The 15,991-nt window shown below is 34.6% G+C and overlaps 2 protein-coding genes across 4 annotated transcripts in view; one reads left to right on the top strand and one right to left on the bottom strand.

Annotated features, from left to right (window-relative positions):
• Positions 1–12,257, top strand: part of LOC126974275 (inositol-trisphosphate 3-kinase A) — a 119,727-nt gene extending 107,470 nt beyond the window's left edge. For all 3 annotated transcript variants that reach the window (XM_050821735.1, XM_050821736.1, XM_050821737.1), the window contains 5 exons: positions 1,831–2,010; positions 5,501–5,573; positions 6,828–6,955; positions 10,441–10,692; positions 11,260–12,257. In XM_050821735.1, the coding sequence (XP_050677692.1) occupies positions 1,831–2,010; positions 5,501–5,573; positions 6,828–6,955; positions 10,441–10,692; positions 11,260–11,607 (981 nt within the window). In that variant the 3' untranslated portion in view covers positions 11,608–12,257. The remainder of the gene's footprint in view (positions 1–1,830; positions 2,011–5,500; positions 5,574–6,827; positions 6,956–10,440; positions 10,693–11,259) is intronic.
• Positions 12,258–12,275: 18 nt separating this feature from the next.
• LOC126974262 (uncharacterized) overlaps positions 12,276–15,991 on the bottom strand; it is a 36,707-nt gene continuing 32,991 nt past the window's right edge. The window contains exons 5-6 of the mRNA XM_050821716.1: positions 15,528–15,790; positions 12,276–14,819 (exon numbers count right to left, since the gene is read on the bottom strand). Coding sequence (XP_050677673.1) covers positions 12,876–14,819; positions 15,528–15,790 — 2,207 coding nt within the window. The 3' untranslated portion in view covers positions 12,276–12,875. The remainder of the gene's footprint in view (positions 14,820–15,527; positions 15,791–15,991) is intronic.

Genomic DNA, 15,991 nt, shown 5'->3' with positions numbered 1-15,991 from the left:
TTTCTTATTTACGAAATTCGTAGAAACTCTATCATTACAATAACTATTTCATTTTTCGTTGTTCCTGCAATGAAATAATGACACAGTAGAACTATCAAACTGTGCGTCAGAAATGTATCTCATAGAAAATTATTAATCCTACTAATATTATAAATGTGAAAGTTTGTATGTCTGGATGTATGTTTGAACTTCTTTAACGCAAAATCTACTGAATAGATTTTGATGAAACTTTACAATAGTATAGTTTACACACCAGAATAACAAATAGGCTATAATTTATAGGACTATAGTGTCAATTATACAAAATATAAAAGAAGTGTGATTGTAACTAATGAATACAACTAGCGCCATCTCTTATCAACTAGCAAGCACAAGATCAATACAATTCATATGGCAAAACAACGTTTGCCGGGTCAGCTAGTTGGATAATAAAATATTATGAATACAAAGGGCTGTATTGCTAACGTCTTGGTTTCCATAGTAACCTGTTGTTATTTTATTGAAGTAGGCGTTACTTTGCGAAAATCCATAATTATCTGTCTCGTGCTTGAGTTTGGCGAGTCAACATGTCCTAAGGATGCCTCGTGTAGAGGAAACACGTGTCGAATTGTTTAGAGACAAATATTGAAGGAATTCACAGTAAAGAAAACTTAAAACATTGGGATACCTGTTGTTATGTTTTGACACTTGTTAGTCAATTTCTTAAATGATATCCACACTGCGCTCTATACTAGAGTTAGATTTATCGACTTATGTTGTTGAAAGAATCTTGTGTTTGTACAAAAATCTCTCACTAACTTATGACACGTCCAAGTAAACTGTTAAATTTATATACCTATAGCAAGCCGTATAGCATACTGCAGTAGAATTAAATTGTTGAAATGTTTCAATTAATTATTCTTGGTACTCTAGTCTTGAGCCATTTTCAGTACATCTCTAATCTGATTTAAATCAAACGCTCGTGATTCTCGAATCTAACATGTATTAAGCTTTTCCAACTTTGACTTTCTCATCACATCACACATTTTTTGTCTTGCCCATTACGTCATCTGTTGACATTAAAAAATCTTCACAAAATGATAATACTATATTTATATTACTATATTTAATGGTAGTTTTCAGTTTCATTAGTATAATTTTGACATATTATATTTATAACTTGAGCATGTTTATCAAGGAAATTCTATACATAACTTCATTGATGTTTATAAATAAGATATCGGACAGAATCTACCCAAAATTTGTGAAATCTACGACAAATAAATTAAAATTCAATTTTTATTCAAAATGAGATTTGAAATCACTTATTGAACGTCAAAAATTACCATCGACTTAAAAAAGTGTGCCTCTGAGAAAAACGGGCGCAAGGCTTCTTTTTTTTCATAAAATATCGATTCAATATTATATCGTGCAATAAAATTTATTATTAAATAGCTTTTGAATTTTGTAACACATTGGCATTGTAATTTTTTTGGGATCTTGTCCTAAAAGCATATACATCGCCCAACAAACCTAATTCGACTTAAACGAGTAGTAAGCATAACAAGTTTGTTGGTAACACTAGGAGTGTTAACATTGCGATTCTCGCAGTTTCTAGCAAATTCGCTAAATAGGAAATTAAACTAATTATTCAGTTTATTCTCATAAAATATGAAAAAATTTTATCTATCAGTTATTTTAACTAGTTTACCTTCATTGTTTGTCTCGGTTTCATAATTAAGTCCTAAGAAAAATGTTTTTTAATAAACAAAATATTTAGCAATACAAAAATTACTGTAATATTTCATCTTACTAAGATACATTTTGATAATGAAAATTAAATGTTTACAGCAATCAGAAAGATGGCGGAAACTACGAAACATTGTGCAATGGACACCGTTTTTCCAAACATATAAGAAGCAAAGATACCCTTGGATCCAGCTTGCTGGTCACCAGGGGAACTTTAAAGCTGGGCCAGACCAGGGAACGATATTGAAAAAGTTGAGCCCACAAGAGGAAAGGTGTTTCCAGGTAAAAACTAATTTAAAATATTTGTTTCAAACTAATAGACTGTGCGAAGTAATAATGCTGAATAAGTATTTTATCTTCGTCTAAGGCTGACATCTATACACTATAGATCGTACTTAAAGTTTAGACTTTACTAACATTAAACTTAGCCGAGTGTAAGCTTAGCATAATTTATAATTTCCATTTAATTTGCTGAAATTATTCTGAGAGAGAAAGTGGGTTATGAATCAATTTTGTCAACGGTATGCTCGACACGCCAACTATTTGGATATCATCCTCAGAGTGTGGTTTTCCAGGAACTTTCTGCCCGGTATGAGCAAAAAGCGTATTTGCGCGCACGGACCAGTAAAAATAGAAGGACTCCGCGCCGTGATATTAGCAAGTGAAGCACCGTTATGCTTGTGTGTGTGCGGTTACGGGGGATACTAGTTACACAATTTTTTCTACCTCATATATGGCCATAAATACTTTAAAGTTTCGTTTTTACACTTTTTCACAACGCACGACGGCATTTTTAAAATATTTTATTGAGACGCAAACTGATCTGTCACAGACGATTACAATTCTCATAATGACCGCCTATCGGCCTGTAGTAGTGTAAGTGTGTGCGTGGGACTATGTATTTACACGGTAATCGGCTTGTTTTGGTGCTACACTGTTATGTAAGGTAACACGGAGTCCTTATTTTTTATTAGTCCGTGTTTGTGGGTTGTATCCAGGACAATACAACATGGGAACCTCCAAAAAAAGCGCGTACACTTTTCCAAAAGGCTGGCAACGCTTGATAACTAATATCAGGTGACCGGATGCAATCAGAATATTATTTTTAACATAAATACCAATGAAAATATAACAGAACTAATTTTGTGACAACAGAAACAATATTTGTATTTTATTTATTGTATGGCAGTTCCTTGTACACTCAGCTACCCAGATCAGTGAACGAAACCGCTACAGTAAGTAGTTTCTACTCTTCTAGAATCTTCAGTCAGTTTAAGTTTAATTTTAACGACATCCTGCACTGGCTAATTTGTGGTGTTTCTTCCACAGAAGCCACGGTTGGAAGAAAAGAATACAATCGAAAGTCATTCTAATTTTTTTTTTAAATTTTACGTTGTATTTTACATTACATAAAAAGTATTTGGATAGCATTTAAATCAGAAATCAGGTTCGAAAAAAACCATTGCGTACATGAATTATTGATTTCGTATTTCACCTTAATTATAATAATTGGTTCCTTTAAGTATGTAAAACCATGAATGTGTCTTGTAACCTAACGAGCTTATCTCAATTGGGTTTTTACGGAATCAGCTGATTAAAGCTTTTCCTCATAGCCACGCTGCTTACGTGAATATTGAAAACCGATTTTTAACATATATTTTAGAATTTGTAGGCGTGTCCTAGATTCAATATTGACGTTTATAAAACTATGATCTCATACGACGCAATAGAATCACGTCATATTATATCGTCAGTAAATATATCAAGAATCCTTTTGTGATCCGGTATTTTTTTCGGTTTTATTTTTTTATAATTAGTCAGGATGAACAAGAATGGTGTTCTTCCCCGCCACCAGCATCAGCTCACAATAATTCAAAAATTGGGGAAATTAATTTGAGTTACAGTATAATATCGTATGTGCAGTGGTCCTCTGTGACTGTCACCATTATAATCATTCAAAAAATGGGCTGTGAATAGTTAAAAGATAATAAATAAGCAGCCTTTTTTTTGGACTCAAAAAAGACGTTTTAAACAATACTGCGTTAAAATTATTTTATAAATAAAACATATTAATGCAGGAATCTTATCGATAGCGGGGAGTGACTAGCGCGGGGAGGGGCATTAATTTGGTTGGTTATAAAATCACGTTTAATTATTTTTCACATTGTTTTTTTTTTGCCCAAAATGTGTTCGGTAATGTTGGCTGATAATACAGTTCTTGCTAATTTTAAAATAACGGAGTACTTAGTATTTTCTTTGATTAACGAGTTTTAATAAATAACAAATTTAAGTATAACAATAATAACATCCTCAAATCTCCAACACTGTGGATATTATTACCTTTAGATAAGGAATCAATTCAGAATAATATTATGGAGATATTATCTGTTGCACAAAACGTGGATAGTGGAAAAAAGATGTATTTTTTTAAATAGAAGGCAGAAAGATTGTATTGTTTCAAAGAAAATTCTGAATTTTAGTTTCGAAACAACACATTTCGCATCGTAAGGAATGTTTCTCAACGGATTGACGTCAATTTGTTGGTTTAAGTGCGTCATTCAATTATACATTATAATATTTTATTTTATTATGATGGGTTCAATGTCCGAAGTATTGATTAGGGGCTATCGTCTAGTAGATTAAATAAATTTGTAAAATATAACGCAGCTTAGCAACAGCGGTTTTGACTTTATTAGTAATGGGACTTCCACACAGCAGTTAAAAATTGTTAAAAACATTACATTTTTTAATACCTTTTTTCGAAGTATCCATACTACCATATGATTGAGATTATTTCCTTATGTTTTATTACCACCAATTCCGATTAGTTTGTTACTACAGATTGAAAAGCCTAGTTAGGAATACGTTGAACTCTGGAAATGTTAGTATCATCAGCGTAACGGCCGTTCCCAATATACTATCTAATAATAGAGATAAATTACTACCTTCTACTGTCAGTAATTAGTTGTCAATAATCTGAAGCTGTCCCAATATACCCGATAAGTCATTCTTATCGCCAGTTCACTGTTGCAATTTCCATACAAACTTCTATCCATGGTAAGCTAGCTATACGTCGTCCCATTGACAAACAGCGTGTACGGATAAGATGAGTTACTGTCAAAAAGTTTATTGGGACAGAAAATTTAACGATGGTTACGATTTTTTATCTCAAGTAGGCCACAACCGAAGATAGACTGAATATTGGGAATGGCCGTAAGTGTTCAAACAAAAGTTACAAATTATTGTTTAGCAAATCAACATACTGTCATGTCATTAAATAATGAAAGGAAAATTTTGTAACTTATATTATAAAATATTTTGTTTTGCGATAAAATGTTTGCCACAATTCGTTAACTCTTGATGTGTGAATATCTTATTTATGAAATTACGAGTATATCAAACAAAATTAAGATAATTTTGAATTATTGTTTAATAAGAGCTATAGCTGTTTTAAAATTGTATATTATACCACCATAGATGCTCTTCTATGAGAGTATAAAATATAATTTACGTCTATTCATATAATACTGTGTTTCGGTCTGAAGGGCGCCGTAGCTAGTGAAATTGCTGGGCAAATGAGACGTAACATCTTATGTCTCAAGGTGACGAGCGCAATTGAAGTGTCGCTCAGAATTTTTGGGTTTTTCAAGAATCCTGAGCGGCACTGCATTGTAATCGATGTAACGTATCAATCACCATCAGCTGAATGTCCTGCTCGTCTCGTCCCTTATTTTCATTTAAAAAAAATAACGTAATTTTTCTTTTATTTCAGCTCCTGATGAAGGACATCCTCAGACCCTTCGTACCTGAATATAAAGGCCAAGTGACTTGCGATGACGGAGAATGTATCCTTTTTATGAAATATGTTAAATTACAATTGCCACGCCATGCACAAGTAAATATAAATTCATTTCGAAATCAAGATATTGATAAGAGTTAACATATATAATTAAATATTCAATATATACATTATATATTTCTTACAATACACAAAATAATGTATTACTAATCATATCGTATTTTTAGATACCTAAGCTTGTAATAACCCCTCCGCGGGTGAAGGCATCTTCCAAACAGCTCCAGCGATATGTCCTGGGCATGCAACCAAGTTTATCCCAGCCGTTTTTATGATGTTGTCTGTCCATCTTGTCAGCGGTCTTTCACTGAGGCTCTTGGCCTTCTCCACCGTGTATACTTATGGTCCAGCACTAGTCTGTCAGTCTTCCTACATGCCCCGCCCATTTCCATTTCATCTATTGGAGTCCTAGCCCAGTTTTCACCAAACTGAGTTAAATAAAACTTTTTCACGTAAACGTGATCAAATGCCAGTCTTGATCTCGATTAAAAACAAAGCGATTTCACCAATACGTTTTTAGCGTGATGACGTAAACTGAGTATATTTGTCATTAACAATAGAATGTATCAAATAACTGTCATAGATGTCATCGATAAGTATGAACAAATTCAAAATTGTTACATCTCAATCTTTTTGTTACAATAACAACATTGACGGCTCTTAAATGTGATCAAATACATAATATGTTGAACGTCAAAATTTCGGCGGTCTGCATTTAAACGCGTTTAGGATATAACAGTTTAGTTTGTGTTGGTGAAATTTGAATTGAATCCGTCGACTCGTTTAAAAGCGTAAGCTTATTCTAAGTGATCTACTTCTACTGTCCCAAACTAGGCATTAGCCTGAACTATGGGCACAAGACAACGATATATTTAGTACAATATCCATCATCAAAATACATCCATGACTCGGAAACAAACATTCATATTCATCATATAAATATTTGCATTTACCGGGATTCGAACCCGGGACCTCTATCATACTAGGCAGGGTCACTAACCACTGGGATATAGGGGCCCATACTCTCTGGCAACACCAAAGGTATCACAAGAGCCTTGCCGTACTTATGAAGAAGTAAAAAATAACGAATTACGTTAAATAAACCTACATATGAATTTGAAAACCATAAACACATTGGTATGTACGTGGCTCTGTGGTGTCATTTTATAATAATATAATATTAATAAGAAATATAATGTTAGTTTGTAACGTTACTTTTGAGATCCTTAACAAACACCTTTAGTATATTTACAACTGCAAGACTTATTGAGTGACTTCGATAGCCCTTGCGTGATGGATTGTAAGATTGGAGTCAGGACTTATTTAGAGGAAGAGCTCGCCAAGGCCAAGGAGAAAACTAAACTTAGAAAAGTAAGTAAATTGCATTCAAGTTATACAAGTTCTTAATGATTAAAAATAGATCGAAACGGTACGGGCGTGGATTAACTATATGGAAATCCATTTAACTTCAATACCAGGTAAAGAGAGATAGCAAACACGCAAAAACTTTCCAAAGCACCTTATAGACGATGCGGAGTTCAAATCCACGCCTCTTGGGATACGCACCAGCGCTCACCAACGAATGCAACCGTCCGGATGACGCACATTTTTTTATATATAACTCCTGAAGATATGAAATATCATTTAAAAGTAACAAATTCTCTTAAATATATTCTGTCATCAAATTCCATTGCTCATATTCTAATGAACGCACATCACAGAAAGCAATTTATTCTTTCACGCTTAAAATATATTTATGTATAAATAATAGGTAGACTTAGTATAATAATTGCGTAGGGACGACAGTCCGGTAATATGTGATCAATTTGTAATTTATTATTTTCTGGAAATTGTAGAAAAATGGGAAAAATATGGGACGGAACGGAATGTTGAAATACGGTGAAAGTCCCGTATATGCGAGACGCTATAGTAACGCAACTATGATGATGCAATCCTATGGGCTTCCCGAGAAGTTGTGCAAATGGGTCACTAGCTTTTTGGCTGATCGGAGCATCAAGGTTGTTATCAACGGTGCATGCTCCGACTTAATACCCATAAACGCTGGTGTCCCGCAAGGCTGCATGCTATCCACTACGCTGTTTCTTCTGCATATCAATGATATGCTGCAAATCAGCAATATTCATTGCTATGCGGACGACAGCACAGGGTATGCTTCCTACACCGGCCGTGCCAACATGTCCCGGGATAGCGTCAACGAGAACCGGAACAAACTTGTGTCTGAAATCGAGACTATGCCTTGCAAAGTCTCGGAATGGGGCCGACAAAATTTAGTCCAATTCAACCCCAAGAAGACACAAGTTTGTGCGTTCACCACTAAAAAGTCTCCCTTTGTCGTATCCCCTCGATTCGAGACCACTCCTCTAACTGCCACAGCCTGTATTGGCATACTTGGCGTCGATATATCGAGCGACGTTCAGTTCTGTGGTCACATGGAAGAGAAGGCCAAACTGGCCTATAAAAAGCTTGGTGTACTCAGTAAGGCGAGACAGTACTTCACTATAAGCCACCGCCTCCAACTATATAAGGCAAAAATTCGGCCTCACATGGAGTACTGCTCTCACCTCTGGGCGGATGCTCCCCAGTACCAGCTTCTTCCATTTGACCGCATACAACGAAGAGCGGCTCGAATCATCGACGATCAAGTCATCTCCGATCGGCTTGATTCTCTAGCATTGCTTAGAGATGTGGGTTCTCTCTGCATCTTCTACCGCATTTATCACAGGGAGTGCTCAGAGGAGTTGTTCGGGTTGATTCCAGCGGCCGAATTCCACCACCGAACATTACGTGCAAAGTACCATCCGCATCACGTAGACGTCTGGCATTCCACAACCGCGCGTTTTGTTCGAAATTTTTTGTCTCGTACAGCCACTTTGTGGAATCAACTACCGGCAGCGGTCTTCCCGAACAGATACGACTTAGGGACCTTCAAGAAAAAATCATACTCGCGCCTTAAAGGCCGGCAACGCATTTCTTGACACACCTGTTGTTGCGGATGTCCATGGGCGGTTGCCTCACCTCTCCCCATCCCGTGAGGCTCTTGCCCGTTTGCCCCCTCTCATATAAAAAAAACTAGTTATAGATAGTTTAGATCTAGGTAACACAATGATCATCTTCATCATCATCATCTTAGGGAGACGTCCACTGTTAGACAAAACCTCCCCCAAAGATCGCCATGACGATCGGTCCTGCGATGCCGTCATCCAACCTATTCCGGTGATCTTGACCAGATCGTCGGTCCGTCTTGTGGGGGGCCTACCATGAGTCGCCATTCGAGGACTTTACTGCCCCAACATCCATCATCCGTCGACCTATTTACCGTGCCCATTACCAATAATCGCTTAGATGTACTTGAATCTGTTTGTGTTTAGTTTAACAATGAGTTCGCTTGTACATAATATGATAACTTTATCACATAGAACATAAATTAATTATCTCAGCTTGCTTGATCAATATATATTGAAATAGATTTATTATTCGTTTTATTAATATCTTACTGAATACCAGTAATGCTTCCTGTAAGATTATATCGGCGTCATAATTATTTGCAATAAAAATAGAAATAAATTAATGTTTATTTGCGGTACTTACTCAGTTTGTTTACATCTTTGTGACCTTTGTCAGTGTTGCGTCTTGATAGCTTTAAATAGACATAACATTGTATAAACAAATGTTTCAACACGTGATAATATATATAACTATTACAAGGATTTCATCTTATATCTATAGTTGTACTTCAAAATCTTTTGCCAAACTTCTAATTACCAATACTCAACACTTTTCTCTAATACTTGGTATCTTGTTTAGATAATTAATTTCTTATTAGTATATAAAAGGTTCGTTTTGATTTGAATTTTTAGGATACAGTTGTTTTTACAAATTATATACAGTAGAACCTCTATAAGCCGAACATCAATGGAGACGTCAAAAAATTCGAGTTATAGGTTTTCGACTTGTAGAGAATTTCGACTAAGTTGGATCTTGATTCGACATAAAGAGGTTGAGATTCATTAAATATGTTTTCAAAATTTTATTTTTCGAGTTATGAAGGGAAAATATGTACCAAAATGGCTTGAGATTTAGAGTAATGGAGGTTTTGGTGTTTGAAGGGAAGGGAACCAAATTTTTTTCAAGATTTGGAGGTTTTCAACTTATCGAGGTTCTACTTAACGAGATTCTACTGTATATTTTTATAGATTTGATGGTAAGTGATCACCGCAGCCCATAAGACCAGAGGAATCACATGACCGATGTCAATCTAGTATAACACATTGAACAAATGTATGTACATATGTGTTATTTTGAATTCGAAAACCTAAATCACATTGGTACGTGACGGGCGAGGATCGAACCGGGGCCCGGGGGCTCCGTGGTGAGTGCCGCACCCATCAAAATGTATACAGGTCTATAGAGATGCATATATGCAAATAATTTGGTGGCGCAACCAGCTCGGACGCGTCATGACTCTAAAGTCTATAAGTTGTCTTGGCAGCTTACAGACACCACGGTGGCGTGACTGGTTGCAACACCATGGTGTCCCAGTGAAATATAGCCCTAAATGTATGATAAAAAAATACTGTTTCTTAAAATAGCTGCTTTACAAAAAATCTCTATCGTACAGGTATTTTCAAATATACACAACCTTTTGATTGTTCTTTACAAAGAAGTCCATTTTTCTAAAAATCAAAATGAGAATAGGTACAAATAGTTATTATGGTAGTTTCTTAAGATTATAAAAACATTAACCAATTACTTATCGCAGATATTAATGAGTAATAGAGATCTGTCATTGTTTAAAAATGTTATGTTATATAATAATAAATAATTATACGTTTCAGGACATGTATGAGAAAATGATTCAAATTGATCCCAAAGCGCCATCAGAAGAAGAACACAGAAGTAAAGGCGTAACGAAACCCAGATATATGATATGGAGAGAGACGATCAGTTCTACAGCGACGCTCGGCTTCAGAATAGACGGAGTTAAAAAAGCAGATGGCACCAGTTCAAAAGATTTTAAAACAACAAAAACGAGAGAACAAATACTTGAAGCATTCAAAGATTTCACTAATAATTTTCCTAATTCTTTGGTAAGTTTAAAAAAACAATATTACAAAAGTTTTAGAAAATGTTTGCTTCCTAAGAATATCATTATGCAAAACAATTAAATATTGAGAAGTAAGAAAATGATCGAATAGGTTGTTTTAAAATTTTGTCTTCTTAATTTAGTAGATACAGTTATAAAATAACAATAATAGGTAACATGCATGAGCGACCATGCAACCAAGGCGTCGCGTTTGGTTTATTGATATAAAATAATTCACAAAGCGTATTGATAAAACCAACGAAGAAAATTTATAAATAATAATAAACTATCGAATAAAATAAGTTTTGTGTAGATAGCTATCATAGTTTTATGTTAATATAAAATAATTCTAATAAAAAGCCTATTTTTCAAAAAATAAATCTATCGAAATTTTTTTTTCGTAATCGTGTTATCAAAACTGTCATAATTTAGATTAAAAATGATGATAAGCATGTCAAAAAATTGGAATCGTAGAATTTGTAGAAGTATTTTAAGAAGATTTTCAAAAATGTTTGTTTTAAGGACTATATATATATTATACTTGATTCTTATTCCCGATTATTAATTTCAGCCCAACTACCTCGAGAGATTGAAAAACATTCGGGCAACATTGATGGAGTCACAATTCTTCAAAACCCACGAGCTCATTGGAAGTTCTCTTCTCTTCGTTCACGATAAGAAGAAGTCTTCCATTTGGATGATTGACTTCGCTAAAACAGTTCCGGTTCCAGAAGATGTCAATATTGATCATAATTCAGCTTGGAAAGTCGGGAATCACGAAGATGGCTACCTCATCGGGCTTAATAACTTAATTTCTATCTTTGAATCTCTCATCAAAGACGATAACGGTAATATTGATCGATGTTACTCTAATTTAAACCTAGACAAGAACGTTAGAAGGGATAGTTTAGCTACTTGATAATAAGTTTGTATTGGCAAAGGTTACACGGGCCTTTGATTGAGTTTGAATTCAGCTTGTTGCATTGTACCGATTCCATATAACCGATGAAGTCAAAGAAGTGTAAATATTGATAAAGATGTATAGATGTACATATTAGGTGTAAAACTGTACTGTTTAGTATCGTTAAGTTTTGAGAATACTCATACGTAATATAATAGTAAATGTTTAAATTTGATGATATGAATTTTGTGAATAAAACTGCATATTGTATTAACAAAAATAATTCAAACTTTGTGATGTGATTGAGGCGTACTTATTGTATTTCTTTATTTATTATACTATTCTAGACGATCTTTTTTAAAGAGAAAATCTAAATGATAACATGAGAAATATTTTTAAAATATTTTATTGATATGTTCTACTCTTATGAATTAATAAAAAATTATATTATAAATTACGTAATCCATAATTATATAATTGTACTGACAAGATTTGTACAAGTCCACAAAAACGCCTTAATAATTTAATATTGTAATATTTATTTTATGTTAAGTACACTATATTAGTGTAACGACTAGATACATTGATATAATTTAAGTACTAAAAGTACATAATATTGTGTCTTTAATTATGCTGAGGTACTAAATAAAACATATCACATATTACAATCACCTAGTTTTTTTTCTGTTCCCTAATAAGTAGTGGAATGTTTATAAGTACCTAATATTTAACAGTTTTCAAATAAATAGTAACTATTAAAAAAAAGCAATGTTAAATATTCGAATATAACTACATTGTCATCGATGCGCAAAGGAAGGACCTGTGTGGTGAGCCACTAATCGATAACCAACGTCGATTCTTTTCTAATGAAGAATAGTATCGAAGACTAACAGAAAGAATAATAAGCTTATTTAGATAAAACAATTTAAGAATTGAATATCAAAGTTCAACATAATAACTATTTACCACAACTTTAGCTTCAAAAATTTACAAAACTTTAGTGCAGCAGGTTGATGCAGCAACAATACTTAAAGAACTAATTAAAGTTACCAGTATCTACACTAGATGTTCCAATCTACACACACAGTAAATAAATAAGGAACCGTGAAGATATAAACAATTTTTTAAGAATTTATATTACATGCACTATGCGCACCGATTTAATTATTTATAGTTACGCGAGTTTGTCACAATTTAGTAAGAACCTTCATCACTACTACAATTACTGGCACTGACCGGCATATATATTTAATGGACGGCTTATTACTTTTAATAGTTTCTAGGCACTACGTTTTATCTTTATTATTGTCTATTACAATATCTGTTAAACTACTGCGTCTAGAAGTATCTTCTTGTGAACTGTCTTTACGACTTCTAGAAAATAGTCTGGCGACGGGTGCGGCTGATCGTGCCTCACTCGAAGCAGGCATAGGAGCTGGTGAATAACGTCGAACCCGTGGCTTATAATCTTCAGATTCAGTGTAAGGAGGTGGTGGCTGAGATAACATGGTCATTCTGTTCTCTCTTTGCGAAGCTGCAGTGATTTGTAATTCTGCTCCAGCAACAACAGTCGCCAATGTGGGGGTGAATTGAGGAGCTGCGAGCCGCGCAGATACCCTGCGACGTCTTGGTCCCATTTGATCATCCATATGACTCGGTATAGTTGGAAGATCCGGTCGTAAGGACCCGCGACGGACTGAAGTGCCGCCGTAATTGGGGCTGTCGTCCATAGTCTGAGCATTAGCCGTCTCTAACACAGCTAAGGCACGTAACAAATCAGCAACACTTGTATTCTCCAAAACTTCTACTTGTTCTGATTCTGGTAGCGTACTGATATTGACATCAGGATCAAAAAGACTTTTACGCCCACGGTGTGTTCTATTTATATAATTTTCTATGTCATTAGATATTGAACTATCATCATTTCTAAAGCTCGTTGCATCCCCAGCAAAACAACTGCTCCGTCCACGCCGTGTTTGATTTTGATATTGCTTTATACTTCGTTCTAAATCACTACAACTCTCTTCAGGTGAACTAACCTTGCGGCTTTTGCCAAAGGTTGGTAATAAACTACTCCGGCCATGCTTTGTTTTTTCTTTATAGTTAACTAATTCATCAGAACTCTCTGGCAGTGTGTCATCATCGCTTTTCTTAGACTTGCCAAATGTTGGGAATAAACTTGTACGTCCTCGGCGTGTTCTATTTTGATATCTGCTTATTTCATCCTCATCCATTGTTTCCTCATCGTTACTTGTATTGTGATCACTAAAATCAAAAGTAGGAAAGATGCTGTGTCGCCCCCGTCTTGTTCTTTCCCTATATGCCTTTACGTCATCATTTGTGTCTGCACTAAAATCAAAAGTAGGAAATATACTATGTCTCTTTGGTCTCTGCTGATACTCCTTAACTGTTGCAGTATCTTCATCTTCCGAAAAATCAAATGTAGGGAAAATACTGAATCTTCTATGACTTGTTCGTTCTTTAGAAGAATCAATCTCTTTTTTCTGCTCACCTCCAAAACCAAAAGTAGGAAAAATACTTGATCTTCTAACTTTTTCATTTGATTGATCTGTTGGTATTTGACCACTACTTCCGCGACCTTTCATTGTACTTTTGATATATTCAGTTGGACTTTCACTTGAACTTTTTTTTCTAAACAATCTTTCTAATAGACTCTTTGGTTGCGCATCTTCAGTAGCTTGTGGCATACTTGTGGGTAACGACAATTTACCACTTCGAATATTTGCTTCTTTTCTATATTTTTCTGCTGTATCTCCGTTAGACCAAGTATAATCGTGATCATATTCGGGCACAGGTTCTTTCATATAATTTGGTACAGCGACACTCAAAGCTCTTGTCCTTTTTGGTGCAATAATATCATGACCAATGCTAAAGAAGGGAGGACTTTCACTTGCTAAAATATGTTCATCATCAAATATATTTATACCTTGCCTGGAGTCTGGAGGTTGAAAACCCCCTAAAACATTTACAACTCTTGCTAATAATTCAGCTGGTTTGATTATTGCAGACGCCGTGAATGTTTTTTCTTTGTCGATTCCGAGTAAATCGGTATCTGATTGAATTCGTAGCATATCCTTCGCAGAAAGTTGGATATTTTCCGAATTAGCTCTTTTTCGTTTGTATATAGGTCCTCTGGGCTCAACATCATATGTGAAGGTTGGACAACTAACACTTCGATGAATGTGTGGTTTGGATTCGACGTATACTGGCTGTAATTAGATGAATTCTGGTTTAGCATTAAATTCATAAGGATATTCTGAAGATAAGTCATTTGTCTATATGAAATATTAAATAAATATAACAGTTAATTATTATTGACCTAATTAAATTAATAAAACTTTCGTGAGACACCATAAACTTTATTTGTCTAAAACGCCTTTACTCACGGTTTGTCGGAGTTGGTGCCGAATAGTTTCGGACCATTCGGAGGTCCTTCCATCAGGGTGAGTGTAGTGAGTTCGCGGTGATGTCCAGTCTATTTGAGACTCCGACAAACCGTGAGTTAAGCCGATTTAGAAAAATAAAATATTATTGACTCAGACACAATATAGTAATCTATAATAGACTGGTTAATTATTAGTAAACGAAGGCAACTCTAAAAAATAAGTTACCTACGAAGTCTGTATTTTACAAATGAAAACTTATATTTTGATTAAATGAACATACAATGATTCGCCTTCATGCCACTGTGAACAATTGCTTTTGATGAAGTTTTTTTGTGGTGTTATTTAACAGTAGGTATTTTCAATCCTTGAACATTCATGATTTAAACGAAAATGTGAATAACAGGTTTCCAATAAATTCTAGACGGCTTTTGCTGACTGTTAGTACTATCTAGACTCTTGGGTCTACATACATATTACCCGATACAATTTTTAGCCTTATTTATTTATGACGGTCAAAAAATGTGCACTTACCTTCAATTTTATTAGATTGGCTTCATTTATTATTTTCCTTATAACCGCTACGTCTCGGGTAAATCCCTGTAGTATTTTACTTTGCGTCGATTTTAGCTGGTAAGCAAACTTTTGTTCTAGTCTATGTACTTTTTCGGACCTCATTCCACTGGTGATAAATCCTAGTAACATCACAATATATCCAAGACCAAATGTAATCCATACAATCAAGAATATCTGGTACGTAAGAAAAAAGCCGTATTTAAAACCGTTGTTGATAGTTCCTGCAATGAATATGATATTTTTAATGATTCTGTTAGTTAAAAACTTAATAGTACAGTGGTAAAATGAATTCTTTAAATCGAACTGTGGTTCAAATATGTGTATATCCAACATAGAAGTACTGGTATTGTCTAGGATCTACTAAACTTTGAACTTGGCATTTTGTTGAGATGTCGCAGCATTTCTAACACGGGTAGTGTTCC

The sequence above is a fragment of the Leptidea sinapis genome, chromosome 32 (genome assembly GCF_905404315.1).
Source record: "Leptidea sinapis chromosome 32, ilLepSina1.1, whole genome shotgun sequence".
NCBI lineage: Eukaryota > Metazoa > Arthropoda > Insecta > Lepidoptera > Pieridae > Leptidea > Leptidea sinapis.
Note: the sequence above shows the minus strand (reverse complement) of the source record. Positions and strands in the feature narration are given on the sequence as shown.